The following is a 15,732-nucleotide window of genomic DNA, read 5'->3' as shown; positions in this document are numbered from 1 at the left end:
TCAGAAAAAAAAAAACTTCTACAGGGACTATGACTGCGGCCAAGAATTTGTCCCTCAGTCGAGAAACTCGCTTGCCCAACGCAAGACCGAACGCGTCCACCCTCGAGCCGTTGGTCCTCGGTACAGCACCGAGCACAAGCTGCAATGTGCGGTATCGTCGCCCTCCTCCTCGGTGACCCCAAGGCCACCACGGCCGCCATCGACATCCACGAGTCGCTGTACTACCTGCAACATCGTGGACAGGATGCCGCGGGTATCACCGTCTCCCAGGGCGGCCGCGTGTACCAGGCCAAGGGCAACGGCCTGGTCTCCAAGGTCATGAACGACGGTGCTCGCCTCCAGCAGCTGCCCGGAAACCTCGGCATCGGCCACCTGCGATACCCGACCGCAGGAACCTCGTCCGTCTCCGAGGCGCAGCCCTTCTACGTCAACACCCCGTTCGGCCTCTGCATGAGCGTCAACGGCAACCTCGTCAACACTGAGGAGCTCCGCAGGTTCCTCGACGTCGAGGCCCGCCGGCACATCAACTCCGACTCCGACTCGGAGCTCCTGCTCAACGTCTACGCCCACTCCCTCACCGAGCTCGGCAAGTCGCGTGCCAACTCCGAAGACATCTTCACCGCCCTCCGAGCCGTCTACGACAAGTGCCAGGGCGCGTTCGCCTGCACCGTCATGATTGCCGGTTTCGGCATCCTTGGCTTCCGCGACGCCAACGGCATCCGGCCCCTCTGCATCGGCTCTCGGCCGTCTGCCACCCTCGAGGGTGCCACCGACTACTTCATGGCTTCCGAGTCGGTCGCCCTGACGCAGCTCGGCTTCAGCAACATCCGCAACATCAAGCCCGGCGAGGCCGTCTTCGTCCAGAAGGGATGCGCCCCCATCTTCCGCCAGGTGGTCACGCCGCGGAGCTACAGCCCCGACATCTTTGAATACGTCTACTTTGCCAGGCCCGACACGGTCATGGACGGCATCTCGGTCTACAGGAGTCGGCAGAACATGGGCATTGAGCTGGCCAAGACGATGCGTGAGGTCCTGGGCGATAAGATCATCGACGAGATCGATGTTGTGGTTCCGGTCCCTGAAACTAGTAACACCTCAGCGGCTGCACTGGCCGCGCAACTGAACAAGCCCTACTCCAACGGCTTCGTGAAGAACCGGTATGCCTATCATTCTCGTCCCTGTTTACCAACCTAGACCCCTGAAGCTTACACTTCGTCTCAGATACGTCTTCCGGACGTTCATCCTGCCCAACCAAGGGCTGCGCAAGAAGAGCGTGCGCCGGAAGCTCTCGCCCATCGAGTGCGAGTTCGAGGGCCGCAACGTCTTGCTTGTCGACGACAGTCTTGTCCGCGGCACCACCTCGCGAGAAATCGTGCAGATGGTGCGTGAATGCAAGGCGAAAAAGGTCATCTTTGCGAGCTGCTCGCCCAAGATCACCAACCAGCACATCTACGGCATCGACCTGGCCGACCCGGCCGAGCTCGCCGCCCACGGCCGGACAACCGAGGAGATCGCCAAGCACATCCAGGCGGACCACCTCGTCTACCTGACGCTCGAGGGCATGAAGGCCGCCTGCATGGACGCGGCGGACAAGGACAGCCTGGTGGAGGACTTTGAGGTCGGCGTCTTCACCGGTAAGTACGTGACGGGCGTGCCCGAGGGCTACCACGAGCACCTCAGCTCGCTGCGCAAGGGCAAGAAGCGCCAGGCGGAAGCGGCAGGTCTGGCTTCCGAGGGCCGTGATGAGTCGACGAGGAACGCGGTGCTGGTGACCAACAGCGGGCCGGTCAACGACGCGGGGCCGGAGTACCGCGAGGATATCAGGTAGGCTGCTGCTTCCTTGCACCTTTTGTTTGCTGAACAACGCACTAACCTGCTACTTTAGCATCCACAACTTTGCGACGGAAAACAGGAACCATGAGTGATGCTGTCACAGTATGGAACCAACGTCATCTTTTAAAACAATGATCTTACCGGTCAGTGTCATCGGTATTATCTAGATCTTCAGGGCCTAGAATTTCCGGATCAATCCACCGCAACGAGAGGGTCCTTACTGTCATTGCCTTTCATTTCTGCTTTGGCCTTGACATCACCCACCTTTTTTCCCTCTTCCTTTTCCCCCTCCTGGCGTCGAGACTTCGCTCAGACATTGAAGGAGAAGGTCCCGCGAGGAATGAGCAGCGAAGTCGTTCAGAGCATTCACCATAGTGTGGTGAAATTACGGTGCATCTCTCACATCAGCATCATGAAACCCGGCATACACATTAGACATGGGATCCTTCACTGGTTTAACAAAAAAAGCCTCCTTTTTTTCATCCGAGGCAATCTTTCTACACTTAGAGTCTAGAACAAAACCAAAAAGAGAGATTTTAATGCAATGCTTGAGACCTCGATCGTCGTAGTGGTGATACAGAACCAATGTGATCGGATTCAAAAGGGGAGATACATAGGTAGGGTCGGAATCGAGGATCTGCAGAGTTGAGTATGCTTGAAGCTTTGCCGATCCAATGACTCAACGTGCTGATGTGCCTCGACTTTTTTTTCTCCGATGCCGCCCGGGCATGAGATAAGATAAAGAAATTGAAGCCCCGGCCCCACAACGGCGGTCAGTTCGACTCACATCACCTTCATTTTCTCGACCTCACAATCTACCTCACGCGACTCTCTCTGCCAGTCAATTCCTCTCTCTCAGACCTCTCCAGGTGCGAATTCTTACCACAACCACTCAATTATCCGCCATCTCTCGTATTACTGCAACAATGGCCGGCTCGAAGGGAAAGGTCTGCTTGGCGTGAGTCTTGCCCCTCCTGCGACTCTGCTCCGCCCCTCCACGGATCTAGGAATTGACTCGCGATAGGTACTCGGGAGGACTCGACACAAGCACGATTCTGGCGTGGCTCCTTGAGCAAGGGTGAGTGCTTTGCAATATCTTGAGATACTCAATTGCCGTGCCTCGACAAGCTAATCATGCGTGCGCAGTTACTCTGTCGTGTAGGTGATGCCCATCCGCAACCAGGCTCGATCCCGCCCTTCCCTGCGCCGGAATCTTTCGTTGCCTCCTTGAGCGCCAGAACCGGCAAGATTCGTACCGGCAGGGCCTAGCAAGGGCGAAGTGCTCTGATATTGACCAGGGAGCAAAAGAGGTGGGGATTGAGAATGCACACTGAGCTCGGTCTTTTGGTGGCATGGATAACAGAATGTCCTGCGGGGAGGATACGAATCTGTCTGGTTCTGACGCTTAAGGAGATGGCGCAAGACGGCGCTTTGGTCGAAAAGCAGTCGATCTAACTACATCACAGCTGCTACCTCGCCAATGTTGGCCAGGAAGAAGGCAAGAAGAGATGACCCCCCTGTAAATCTGGCACCTATTGCTAACTGAACACTAGACTGGGCTGCCGTCGAGAAGAAGGGTCAGTTGCGATCCCCAGTCCCACCCTGGCCATAGACGAGGACGAAACACAACGATCTCGAATCAACTTTGGCATTGCTGTTTCTCCGCTAACCAAGTACATGCGCCATACAGCTCTCCAGATTGGTGCCGAGAAGGCATGTGAACTCGAGCATTCCCACCGATGCACGCATCTTGCTAACAGCCGGCTCTTAGATGATCATTGATGACCTCAAGCGCGAGTTCGTCGAGGAGTGAGTTGCACCCATGTCAAGTGACATCATTGAGCTATCCGCTTACACCTCCATAGGCTTTGCTGGAAGGCCGTCCAGTGCGTACGTACTATTCCCCTCGATCCCGCCGTCAGTTCCCTCGACTCACCGTACAACAGAACGCCATCTACGAGGACCAGTACCTCCTCGGTAAGCAGGCCAGGACAACCAAGCATGCACACAGAGGCTAATACACATTCAAGGCACCTCCTTGGCCCGTCCCATCATCGCTCGTGGTCAGATGAAGGCTGCCGCCGCCACCGGCTGCCAGTTCGTCTCACACGGCTGCGTGAGTAACATGCCAAACCCCGTCTCCCTAGGGAGTATGTCTTCGTTCACGCACAGCTAACCAGCCATCTGTAGACCGGCAAGGGGTATGTTATCTTCGAAGTGATTTTCCTGACGCATGGCCAGCTAACTCTCGCCGCAGCAACGACCAGATCCGCTTCGAGTTTGCCTTCTACACGATCAACCCTGAGATCAAGGTCATCGCACCGTGGAGAGGTATGATTATGATTCTTTGAATGCTCCCATGTATCAGACCGGCAGACTAATTGGTTCTTGCAGATCCCACCTTCTACAACCGCTTCCAGGTTAGTCCTGATCGCAAGGTCAACGTCCTTGCCTCTGATACGATAACTAATACTGCCAATTCAGGGCCGCAACGACCTCCTCGACTACGCTGCCGAGAAGGGTGGGTGCCTTCAAGTCTAGTTTGCTCTGTGGTTTCATGGTTTCATGCTGACAACGTCCAGGCATTCCCGTCACCAGCACCAAGGCCAAGCCTTACTCCATGGATGACAACTTTGGTATTACAATGCTTACCCCCGCACACCTCGAACCACAACTAACCCTGTGATGATAGCCCACTGCTCGTATGAGGCTGGCATGCTCGAGGATCCCAATGTCACTCCCCCGGAGGACATGTGGACCCGGACCGTCTCTCCCCTCAAGGCGCCCGACACCCCTCTCGACATCACCATCCACTTCAGCAAGGGTCTCCCCGTCAAGGTGGTCACCCCCTCCAAGACCGTCACCGACTCGGTCGAGCTCTTTGGCCTCCTCAACGACCTTGGCAAGGAGCACGGCGTCGGCCGCGTTGACATCGTAGAGAACCGCTTCATCGGTCTCAAGTCGCGAGGCTGCTACGACTCGCCCGGCATGACCATCCTGCGCCTCGCGCACATCTCGCTCGAGGGCCTCGTCCTCGACGGCCGCGTCCGCGCTCTCCGCGACAACTTGAGCAAGCAGTGGTCCGAGCTGCTCTACAACGGCTACTACTTCAGCCCCGAGCGCGAGTTCCTGCAGCCCAGCCTCGACCACGCGCAGCTGCGCGTCAACGGGGAGGTCCGCCTCCGGCTGTACAAGGGCCACGCCTACTGCCTCGGCCGCACCTCGCCCGAGAAGCTCTACTCTGAGGAGGACGCCTCCATGGACTCGCTTACCACCTTTGACCCGTCCGAGACGGTGAGTCTTTGCTGTCTTTCTACGCCACGCCGTCAGAAGGAGACGGCCCGTTTGCTGACAAGATACCACAGTCTGGCTTCGTCACCATCAACGCCATTCGCCTCAAGAAGGTTAGTAGTCTCAACCCCGTACATCTTTTGAAATAATGCTGACCCTCCTTCGAACAGTACGGTCTCCAGAAGGCCGAGGCCGGCGAGAAGTTCTAATCAGGGATGCACGAATTGGTAGTCTGTGGTTTCTTTCTTTAGTTGGGAACTCAGGTGGAAAGACGGTCTCGGATTACAGAAAAGAAAAAAGCGAAATGGATGGTAGAACTTTGGGAGAGGTCTCCTCTGTCCTCGTCTCTAATACCACTGTTTTGGTGACCTGCTTCCAGTACTCCTGCGTTTTGTCTCGCTTTGCTTGTGTCTAGACTCATCCATGCCTTGAGCCCTTGAACGCAGGCAGGCAAATTGATTTTGTCATCTTGCTTCACGCCGCGTCGAACGACAAACCTTGCCTGAAAGCCTAGTCTGATGGTCCAGATCTGTGTAGTTATTTGTCTTGCCCGGGCCACGTCTTGGCAGCGATGGAGTCAATAGATCACGTTTACGATACATGGGAGGCGTCTTGACTCTATTACCTGCCGAGATGAAATAGACGCACTGGTTCGGAACGTATGGCATGCTGTAGTTGTCGTATATTTTCATTATTTTTCACAATAGGTTGGCTATATATGATATATGAAGGCCTGCTTCCCATCCATCACCCCTCCCCTTTCCTCGCCATCGAAGGGACAAACAATCCCCCTCCCCCATCTCCGAGAAGCCTTTCCTTTCGTGCTCTTTCTTCTGTCCTTCACAGTAAGGTAGGATAGGTAAGTACCGACTGATGTTGTCCTCCTCTATTCTCCACTCCGTAGAGCAAGATATGCAACTCTGCATCAATCACCAGGGGTACCAGGAATGCCGTCCATAGCCTCTCGCTCTAACCCGAGCCTCTCCAGCCCCTTTCTCCGGTCCCCTCTCGCGAGTACTATGCATCAAGAAACGAAACGCAAATAGACCGGACAAAGAACCAGATTGTTTTTTTTTCTTCTTGCAATGGAGAAAACGCCGCGCTACTCATTCCATCCCAGTTTCAACCCAAACCCCTGATCCCGAAACCACACCCAGACCACGAGGCAGCCGGTATGAAAGCCCCACACAAACCAGACGAAACGAAAATCAGAAGATTCGGACCTCTATCTCTCCCTCTACCCGCCCCTTCATCTCCTCTTCATCTCCTCCTCCGCCTCCGCCATAGCGACGAGCGCATCCTTGAGCGGACTCCCATGCCGCATCAGACCCGGCGGCTGCCCCATAACCACCGTCTTGCCCGAGAGATACCCTCCTTGGCCCTGCCCCTGCCCCTGCCCCTGAAGGACCTGAAGGGGTGGTGGAGGCGACACGACGACGCCAGCGACGTGGCTACTCGGCCCCGCCGTGTCCGGCAGCGCCGCCGGCGGCGCAGGGCTCGTCCGCCGCGACGAGCTGCTCCCCGTGCCCGCCCGTAGCAGCCGGCACGCCTCGAGCCGCCGCGCCTCAAACGCGCGCGACCGCTGCCTCTCGCGCTCAATGTGCCGGCTGCGCGCCGCGACGTCGGCGTCGGCCTCGGCCATCTTGAGCTCCGACTCGGCCAGCACGTGGACCCGCTTCTCGGCGCGCGCGCACGCCTCGTCGAGCCGCCGCGCGATGGCGTCGGGCACGAGGGCCGCCGCCGCCGTGCCGGGCTGCGACGACGGGGCGTGCGATCTCGGCCGCGCGGACCCGCCCCAGCCGCAGCGGAAGACCAGCGTCGTGCGCTGCTGCCCCGGCTGCATCGGCCGGCTGGCGTCGCCAGAGTTCCACACCGTCACGGCGTCGCCGTCGTGCAGCCGGATCCAGTGCCTCGACGGCGCGTCGGGCCGCTTAGGCTCGTGCGACTCGAGCAGCGTGTCGTTGACGCGGATGCCGTTGGTCGCCTTGGTCGAGATGTAGAAGTGGTACGACGAGGCCTCGTCATCGCCGCCAGACACAAGGTTCCAGGGCCGGAACTCGCGCGAAGGGTCGTAGGCCTCCTTCCAGAGGAGCAGCTTGAAGGCGTACTTGGGCACCCGGACCTCCTGCCTGGCCTGGTAGACGCGCGTGTTCTCGAGCGCCCGCCCCCACGAGGTGACCGACTCGGTGACGGCGATGGACACGTTCTGCACGACCGAGCTGCTTGACGACTGCATGGACGCGACGACCCGCTTGGCTGGTGTGAGGACAGGCACGATGATGTTGGTCTCGGTAGGGGCAGTGTCGGGAATATCGTCGTCGTCTGGCGCAGCCGTGGAGGGCACGGGTTCTGGCTCTTTACTCTCCAGCTTGGTGTCGACCGTCAGTGGTGCGCCATTGTCGCTTGGGCCCAGCGGGCTGTCCCCGTCGAACGAGGCCTCCACCGGCGGAAAGAACTTCATGGCTAGATCCCACAGCGGCGACTTGCCCTCCGCAAACTCCTCGCCCCTCCTGGCAGCGGCCTCCTTGAAGGCATCGTGCTGCAGCTGCGTCATCTCGGGGTATCTCAGGTGCCAGGACTTCTTGTCACCCGCCACCCAGTATATGCTCTTGTGGACCGGAGAGTCCATCTGGCGGCCAGACTGGATTCTCGAGATGGGCGGGATCAGCGTGTACAGCAGGTTCTCGGCATCTTCCACGTCAGACGGCAGTTCTAGTGTAACCTCCGATTTAAGCCTCTTAATCGTCGGCTTTTCAGGCATCTGAGCGCCTTCATATTCGTCGCTGGTATCGTAGGCAGGTTTCCTCTTGCTCGTATTGAACTCGCTCATTGACCGGCCCAGCAATTCGCCCCCTATCGTGCTCTTCATGTTGAGATTGTCGAGAAAGGACTCTGCGCCTCCCAGACTCTGCGATTCGACATCAAATGTCATGTTGTTGAGCGCGTCCACCGAGTAGCTCTTGGCCGCCGACAAAGGCACACCGCCACTTGACCGGTTCTGTGACTTTTGTGACCGCGGCTGTTGCTTCGGTGTCGACAGCTTTTGAGATTCAAAGCTATCCCTGATCTCAGAATCCAAAATATCCGTGCCGGAATAACTCGACCCTGATAGAGGTAGGTTAAGACGATTTGACGGTATGACCCCGGAGCTCCCGATAGCCGACACGTTCACCTCGCCAAAGAGCCTCTGTCCCTGGTTGCCCGGCATAAAAGTGTAGTTCTCCTTCTCCGACTCGTTGTTCTCCTCAAAGAAGTCGTCGTCTAGTATTTCGTCATCACTCGGTATTTGCTTCGTCTGTCTGTCTGCTAGGCTTAGCTGCGACGCGCTCTGCTCCAGCTGGTCGTCTGACACCTCATCAAACGACGCCTTCAGACTTTGCGGCGGCCTCATGGAGCCTGGGCCACCGAGCCAAGGGTGCTCCTGGAGCATTTGCACGGTAGCCCGCTTCTCTGGCCGCCTCTGCAGCATGTCGACAAGGAAAGAGATCCCGTCCCCGGTGACGTTTGCTTGGACCAGCGGCGAGATGTCCAACTGCTTGGTCATGATCTGGTGCAGGAGCTCAGAGTAGCTGATGCCCGTCCTGACAGGGTAGGGCGGGGAGCCGGTCAAAGCGTAGAACAGCACGCCGCCCAGCGACCAGATATCGACCGCGTGGTCGTATCTCTGCCCCGGCATAGCTCTCCTACTTCTGTTCCGGGGATTTCTCCTTCCGTACTCGTCATATTCTGCATACTCCGAGTACACTTCTGGGGCGCAGTAGAGCAACGTGCCGCAAAAGGTCCGGAGAAAGGTCTCCTCCTTGTCGATCATCTTTGACAGCCCAAAGTCGGTCAGCTTGACTACGAATGGCTGGGTCGACTGAATCAAGATATTGTCCGGCTTGACGTCTCGATGTGTGATGTTGTTCTCGTGCAAATAGCCCAGAGCATTGATGAGCTGTTGGGCCATAACTTTGACAGTGGGCTCGGGCAGGCGCCCTCTGCTGCCGATCCACCCACCCAGGTCGCCCCCAGGAACAAGCTCCATGATGATGATGAGCGACCTGTCAAGCCAGTCGATGTGTTCGATGTACTGCACGATGTTTGGGTGCCGCACCCTCTGCATGATCTTCATCTCGTTCTCGACCTTCTGGTCCAGGACGCCGTTCTTCATGAAGCGGCGCTTGTCCAGCTCCTTGGCGGCGTAGGGCATGCCGTCGTACTTGGAGGTCACCTTGTGCACCGTCGCAAAGGCGCCCTTTCCTATCTGGCCCACGCGGTGGTACTTGTCCGAGCCGTTCCACTCCCTGGCCAGCCGCTCGGAGCCGTCCTGGGTGGGCTCGTTGGGCAAGGCGATGTACCTCTGCTTGCTGCCCAGAGCTCCTTTGAGAGTCCCACGTCCCTGTCCCGAGAAAATGTCCACATGGCCGTCGGGACCCGCGCTGATGGTCTGCTCTTGGTCCTCCGCAATCTCCTTCAGGTGCTGCAGGTAGGCGCCGAGGTTCCTCCGGTAGGCCACCTCGTAGTCGCCGTCACGGCGGGGCACGCGGACGCGGAAGGCCAGGTCGCTGGTGTCGCGGTGCATGAGGATGGAGATCTTGGAGCCGCTCTGCAGCATGCGCTTGGTGTCGACGGGGTTGCGGGAGCGCGACTTGAGCAGGTGGTCGTCGACGATGGTGCCGTTGGTGGACTGGTCCTCGAGCATGAGGACGCCGTACTCGTTGAGGAAGATGCGGAAGTGGATGTTGCTCAGGCGGCGGCAGGGGTCCTCCTTGAAGCAGATGTCGCAGCGGTTGAGGTTGCGGCCAAAGGCGAAGCCCTGCAGCGGGTTCTTGACGGCGGCGGACAGGCGCAGGGCGATGGCGTGGCCGCCGCCGTCGTGGGGGATGAGGCCGCCGAAGCGGCTGGCCTCGTCCTCGAGGTCGTAGTCGAGGTCGGCATTCTCGGCCTCGTCGCGGCCGACGAGGTGCTGCGAGTTCTCGTTGGCGATCCTAGCGACCTCGCGGCGCGCGTTCTCGGTGCAGGGGATCAGGACGCATATTATGTCGGAGATGTCCTCGTCTGTGAAGCCCGAGTTTTGCTTGCCCAGCCGGCGGGGATCGAGCACGTTCTGGGTCGCTACGAGTTGCGGGAGAGAAGCAAGCGGTCAGTCCAGGCTTCATCCGTGCTTTGGGAGGAGAACAGGACATAGATCTCTCGTCGTACATACCTTGCTGCGTCGGCTGCGTGGGTTGCGACTCGCCCTCGGGATCCATTGGCGCTGGCTCTGGAGGGAAGCGGCAAGAGCGAGCTTGCGAGCTTCGACGGTGAGCTCGCTGGCAGCATAGAGGGCCCTTGCCCGGGTTGGATAGGCAACCAGCGCAAGATGGTAGCTAGTTGAGAATTGCTCGGCCGTGAGTTTGGAGGACAATTGGCGTCTGTAGGTTTGAGGGCCGATGTTTTCCAAGAAGGCGTGCCAGTTTCCTCAGGCAGGCCAAACCCTTTGGTCTCCCTCCCTCGGTGGTAGTTGAGAATGGCGGCGGCGGGCGGGCGATGGCAGCGGCCCTTTGGTGGTGTTGGTGGGGTTGCTGTGGCGGTGGTGGTCCCCAGTTGCACTAAGTTACAGCAGCTCCACACCTTCTTCCTCGTACGAAAATTACCATAGGTAGGTAGGTAGGTAGGTAGGTAGGTACCTTAGTGTGCGCAGGTCTCGCAACGAAAATTGGAAAAGTCAAGTCAAAGACGCAGCCTCAAGAAGACGATGAATCTAGATGGCATTGAAAACTCAGGTCGGTGCAAACCGAAACAAATGAGAGATCAAAATTGCAGCTAGCTCGACAGTGTGCCAGAGAAAGGAGAGAAGCTACTCGAAGAAAGATATGGCGGTCGGCGGGACAATGTGACCGGGGGATCAGGTGTTCGCAGCGACTCGAGGCCAAACAGAAAGGCGTCATAAGGCAAACTCGAGGTCTTGGATTTGTGATCAAGCTCGGCAGCCCCAGACGAGACGGACTAAAAAAAAAATCATTGATGGGCAGGCAGAATGTCAGCTGTAGGGTAACGTTTATAGGGGGGCGTGCCATGTACGCACACGAAAGAGGTGTGGATGGGACGGGAGAAGAAGTAGGAGTCTTTCCAACAATCGACTGGGATTCGGCTGCTGATCGCCCTCTTCCCCGGCATTAGGACAGCCTCGAAGCACCCAGTCGATTGGGCGGCGATGCAGCTTGGTTTAGGCGGATGCTACCCGCCGCACGCCCAGGTGTTCGCGTTCCTTGCGCTACCGGAAACCTGGGAATCGACTGTGCCATGAACCGCTGCTTGTGCATCCATTGCAGTCAGTCACATCACACTGAGGGGCTGTTTTCTAGCTGCTGCTGCATTTGTATCCTCTGTGCTATGCTTTCAGGTGAGCAAGACCGTTTTGAGGGAGCGCCGTTGGAGCTGTCAAGAACCGTCAAGTTTCAAGGTCCAACCAACTTTTACATACACGACACAAACTGTCCCTAACTACCCAACTACCTTAGTGCCCGTCGCTGAGTTCCATCAACCTCGCCGGGACGGCACGATTTCTGACGGCGCCAGCCCAACGAACAAGCAAAAAGGCACTTCTTTCGTCCATCCATGAAATCATCACCCCCGGTCAGGGGTGTGCTATTTCTCCCCTCTCTCAGCAGCTGCTCATCGCCTATCAGACACCGCCAAGCACATGTTCACCCCCCGGGAAATAAACTTTGAGGCTGCCCCTCTCATCACACCTTTCCGCCTTCCAAGCAAGGCCCATCCCAGCAGATTTCTATTCTCATGAGTCATAACTTTGCAGGCAATGCAGGTAAAAGGAAGCCGGTGAGGGTGATGACAGCCTGTTTTGGCTGGCAATCCCACGCAGCACATTGCTTTTTGGGCATGCTACTTTGTTTTTCTCCTCTTCCTTGTGAGTGGTCACGTTGGGGGCCATTGTCTCTCGACTTGCAGGGGTTTGCATCCGGTTGGAGAACAGCTAGTAGGTTGTCTGTGCATATGCAGATCTCGCATGTTCTCAAAGCGAGCTTCCGAGTGTACTTTGATATACATTAGAGATTGAAATGTTCCCTGAATGAATCCATTGACCAATCCACTAAGATCGGCTTATCACAGTGCAACGCCGCATCCATCCTCCCGCGATGTACTGTAACACAAATTCACCACACTCTTATCAGAGCCATACCTTACTTAGAAAGGATACCCAAGTCCTCCCAAGCACAGTTACTGGTAAACCTCAGCAGACTAACTCCCCGTCAATGCATTCGATTGGTATCATGATGAACACTGCAATGCAACAATACATGTAAAAACGCCGTGAAAGAACCCATCCATTCCCAGACCCATGCAGGACCAACAAAAGCCACGATATCACGCCTCGGCCGCCACAGCCGCTGGCGCCTCGGGCTGCGCTGCTGACTGTTCCGCCGCGTCCCCAGCCACTGCTCCAGCGCCAGACTTGTGTTTCCTCTTCCTCTTCTTCTTGGCCGGCTGGTCCCCTCCCTCCGCCTTTTCTCCAGACTGCGCCGCCTTCTTTCGCTCCCCTTGTTGCTGCTGCTGCTGCTGTTGTTGTTGAGCCTGTGGCTTCTTCTTCTTGACCGCTAGCGGATTCGGCCCCTTGGGCCCCCGGGCTTTCTTCTTCTTGGGCTTCTTCTCCTCCTCCTTCTTTTCCTCATCATCATCATCACCATCCTCCTCCTCCTCATTGTCATCGCCATCCCCGTCGTCCCTCTTCCTCTTCCCGCCGCCGCCAACCTTCTTGATCTCCGCCCGGAACTTGGCCCTCTCCTCCCTCTCCCCGGCCCGCACCGTCCCCTCCGACAGCGGCTCCATGATCATCACGCTCCGGCTCACGTAGATGAGCGGGCAGGCCTTGACCCCCCGCAGCGCGCGCCGCACCTCGACGTCCTGGCTCGCCACCACGTACCGGTGCCGGTTCTCGCCGCTCTTCTTGCCGTCGACCACCGAGCGCAGGCACTCGAGCTCCGGCAGCGGCTCGGGGAAGTCCTCGGGCCGGTGGCCGCACCGCCGCCGCTCAAACGTCTTGGCGCGGTCGATGACGGCCTCGAGCGAGCGGTCCTCCCGGCCCGCGGCGTAGAGGTGCCGCATGCTGCACTGCGTGATCATGGGCTTGACCTGCCCGTGCAGCGTGCGCTCGAGCGCGGGCACGAGGTCCATCTTGAAGCGCGCCGTGTCGCGGACCATGTCCGAGTCGACTTTTGGAAGAGAGACGAGGGAGCGTTAGCCAATTGGTCGCGTTATGTGTCTCAACCTTTATCTGTGTGCATATATGCCTCTGGAAAGAGAGGGCGATGGAGACAAATGTATACATACCGAGCACCTGGTACGGCTCGCGAAAGCCGAACCGGATCTCCAGCGTCTTGAGCAGACGCCGGTACTGCTTTGACCGTTTGCCGCGCATTGTGGCCGATTCTCTTGCACGGTGAGAATTCGAGCTGGTTTGTGGTGAGGGCGTAGGTGGTGGGATGAAGTCGTGAATGTCTGTAAATTTTGGCGAGACTGCGATTACAACTTTTTTTCTTGGCTCTTATCTTATCGGACTTTGGAGCCCAGTCACATTGGATACTTTTCCAGAGAAGCGAACTTGAAAGTACAGGGGAGCATTAGCGCTAAACGATTAAAGTTTCTAGCGTGTGATTAGTTGAAGACCAGCCCAGAAGGATGCGCTGTCGCTTGAAGATCGGACGGCCCCACTATCCAAAGGACCCCGTCCTTCCACTCATGCCGGGCCAAGAGCCGCGTGTACACCCGTGATCCAAGCATCCATCTATGTGTTCTCCTGAGCTTCAAAAGACGAGAATAGCAGCTCTATGTACCCAAGTCCCAGAACGCCGGCAAGAATGAAGACTGCCTCAACAGCGAGTCTCGAAGCCATTACAAAGTCATAAACACATCAAACCGTACGAGTCCACTCCCATCCCATGCTCAGTAGTTTCGCCCAGACCTCTCGAGCGTAAATTCCTCCAGGACTTAGTGAGGTCGTAGATTAAGCCGAGATACTCCCACGGCGGGTGCTTCTGGTCCCAAATTCGTGAGCCTGTGAAACAGAACGGTGCTGCAAATGCTGCTCGGTGGTCATCAGGTAGCCAGATCAGATCATTGCCCGTCCCAGCTCCTATTCCGGGTGCACAGCGCAGCCACCACGCTGATGTCGTCGAGTTTGCCTGCAAACGAAGTCAGTAATCGCATGCCACTAATCCTCGCGGTCCCCTTCACGAAAACAAAAAAAACATACCTCCTTCACTCGGCAGCCCTTCGTCAATAGCATGTTCCATAAACGGGCTCTCAGCAAACGGGTCCAGGGCGATCGCCTTGGCAGCCACCATGAGCTCTTCAGCAACAAACGTCATCCCGCCCAGCCCGCCCGTCCGGTCGCTCTTGTCGTGCGAGTCGACGCCCTCGCCCGACTCCCACCGCTTGATGCTCTTGCTCACGTTCTCGACGATCTCGTGCGACCACAGGTTGTCGATGACGCCGTCGGTCATGGCCAGCACGACGTCCCCCTCCTGGATGGGCAGGACTGTGACATCGGCGTTGTCCTGGGGGGTGTCCGGGCTGTTGGTGCCCAGCTGCCTCGGGCAGTCGAACCAGTGCCACTGCTCCTTGGTCTTGAAGACCATCTCCTGCGCGCTCGGCCGGACCACCATGACCTGCGAGTCGCCCAGGTTCGTCACGTACAGCAGGGGCGTGACGTCCCTGTCCGCGTTCCTCTCCCCGTCGTTGCCGTGCTCGCTCAGCCGGTAGTGCAGCTGCGCGCCCGTCGCCGTCGTCGTGCCGAGCCAGTCGTTCGGCTCGCTCGTCGCCTCCACCGTCTGCTCGTACGCCGTCTGCAGGTACCGCACGGGGTCGGGCGTGTACTCCTCGTCGGGCCCGCGCGGCCTCGTCGCGTCCTCGTACAGCGAGGCCGCCCAGAAGTGCAGGATCAGGCGCGCCCACAGCCCGGCGTGCCCGCGCGGGCGGGTGGCCCAGGCGCCGACGCCGTCGTCGGCGCCGATGAAGTAGTCGCTGGCCAGCACGGCGTCGTCGCCGTTGGTCCAGCCCTGGATCAGCTCGCCGTTGACAAAGGCGCGCCGGTCGCGGCTGCGGTGGTGCGTGCTCAGCGGGTCGCTGAAGGAGCCGCTCGGCGGCGACAGGAAGGGCGGGGGGAAGGGCCGCGGGGACCGCTTGGCGAAGAGGCCGAGGCCCGTCTCGAAGCGGAACGGCAGGTTCGGGTAGAGGATCGGTGCGCCATTGACACGAGCATCGCTGAGATGGTCGTCGAGGCGCGTCGGCGTAGACGGGGAGAGAGCGGGCGCGGCGGATGAGTAGGGGAAATCACGAGGGAGCAGCCATTTTCGGGGCCGCGAGAGTGGGTGGGAGGGGAGAGCCCGCCGCGATGGTAATGCGAGAGAGGCCTTGGACAGAGTAGGTAGTCTCCTCATTCCAGCAGAGGCGACGCAGCGTGGAGGGAGATCTGGCTGGCGTACAGCATCTGTGCCTGGGTGTGGTTGCGGCTGGAGATGGGGGAGGGATGAGGAAGAAAAAAAGAGGAGTGAGTGTTTGGTCGACCCAGTTGACGGCGCAGGATGGATCCAGTAACACGGCCGGCGGGCCATGGATCCATCCCAC

The 15,732-nt window shown here is 58.3% G+C and overlaps 5 protein-coding genes across 5 annotated transcripts; 2 read left to right on the top strand and 3 right to left on the bottom strand.

Moving 5' to 3' along the window:
• Positions 1-144: 144 nt before the first annotated feature.
• Positions 145-1,925, top strand: E0L32_007851 (uncharacterized protein; the record flags this gene model as incomplete). The annotated part of the gene is made up of 3 exons (XM_031142640.1): positions 145-1,157; positions 1,222-1,824; positions 1,886-1,925. The coding sequence occupies 3 exons, from the start codon at positions 145-147 to the stop codon at positions 1,923-1,925; spliced, it is 1,656 nt and encodes a 551-aa protein (XP_030993143.1).
• Positions 1,926-2,759: 834 nt separating this feature from the next.
• On the top strand, positions 2,760-5,333 carry E0L32_007850 (uncharacterized protein; the record flags this gene model as incomplete). The annotated part of the gene is made up of 15 exons (XM_031142639.1): positions 2,760-2,791; positions 2,858-2,911; positions 2,980-2,991; positions 3,387-3,550; positions 3,626-3,642; positions 3,699-3,810; positions 3,864-3,949; positions 4,024-4,034; positions 4,091-4,164; positions 4,228-4,253; positions 4,318-4,354; positions 4,416-4,469; positions 4,526-5,127; positions 5,199-5,237; positions 5,295-5,333. 15 exons carry the CDS (start codon positions 2,760-2,762, stop codon positions 5,331-5,333), a joined length of 1,359 nt encoding a protein of 452 aa, XP_030993142.1.
• Positions 5,334-6,373: 1,040 nt separating this feature from the next.
• On the bottom strand, positions 6,374-10,358 carry E0L32_007849 (uncharacterized protein; the record flags this gene model as incomplete). The annotated part of the gene is made up of 2 exons (XM_031142638.1): positions 6,374-10,221; positions 10,313-10,358. The coding sequence occupies 2 exons, from the start codon at positions 10,356-10,358 to the stop codon at positions 6,374-6,376; spliced, it is 3,894 nt and encodes a 1,297-aa protein (XP_030993141.1).
• Positions 10,359-12,474: 2,116 nt separating this feature from the next.
• Positions 12,475-13,525, bottom strand: E0L32_007848 (uncharacterized protein; the record flags this gene model as incomplete). Its single annotated transcript, XM_031142637.1, has 2 exons — positions 12,475-13,319; positions 13,438-13,525. 2 exons carry the CDS (start codon positions 13,523-13,525, stop codon positions 12,475-12,477), a joined length of 933 nt encoding a protein of 310 aa, XP_030993140.1.
• A 695-nt stretch (positions 13,526-14,220) lies between these two features.
• On the bottom strand, positions 14,221-15,545 carry E0L32_007847 (uncharacterized protein; the record flags this gene model as incomplete). Its single annotated transcript, XM_031142636.1, has 2 exons — positions 14,221-14,288; positions 14,360-15,545. The coding sequence occupies 2 exons, from the start codon at positions 15,543-15,545 to the stop codon at positions 14,221-14,223; spliced, it is 1,254 nt and encodes a 417-aa protein (XP_030993139.1).
• Between the last annotated feature and the right edge of the window lie 187 nt (positions 15,546-15,732).

This window comes from Thyridium curvatum, assembly GCF_004353045.1.
Source record: "Thyridium curvatum strain D216 chromosome Unknown NODE_49_length_306705_cov_73.659816, whole genome shotgun sequence".
NCBI lineage: Eukaryota > Fungi > Ascomycota > Sordariomycetes > Thyridiales > Thyridiaceae > Thyridium > Thyridium curvatum.
Note: the sequence above shows the minus strand (reverse complement) of the source record. Positions and strands in the feature narration are given on the sequence as shown.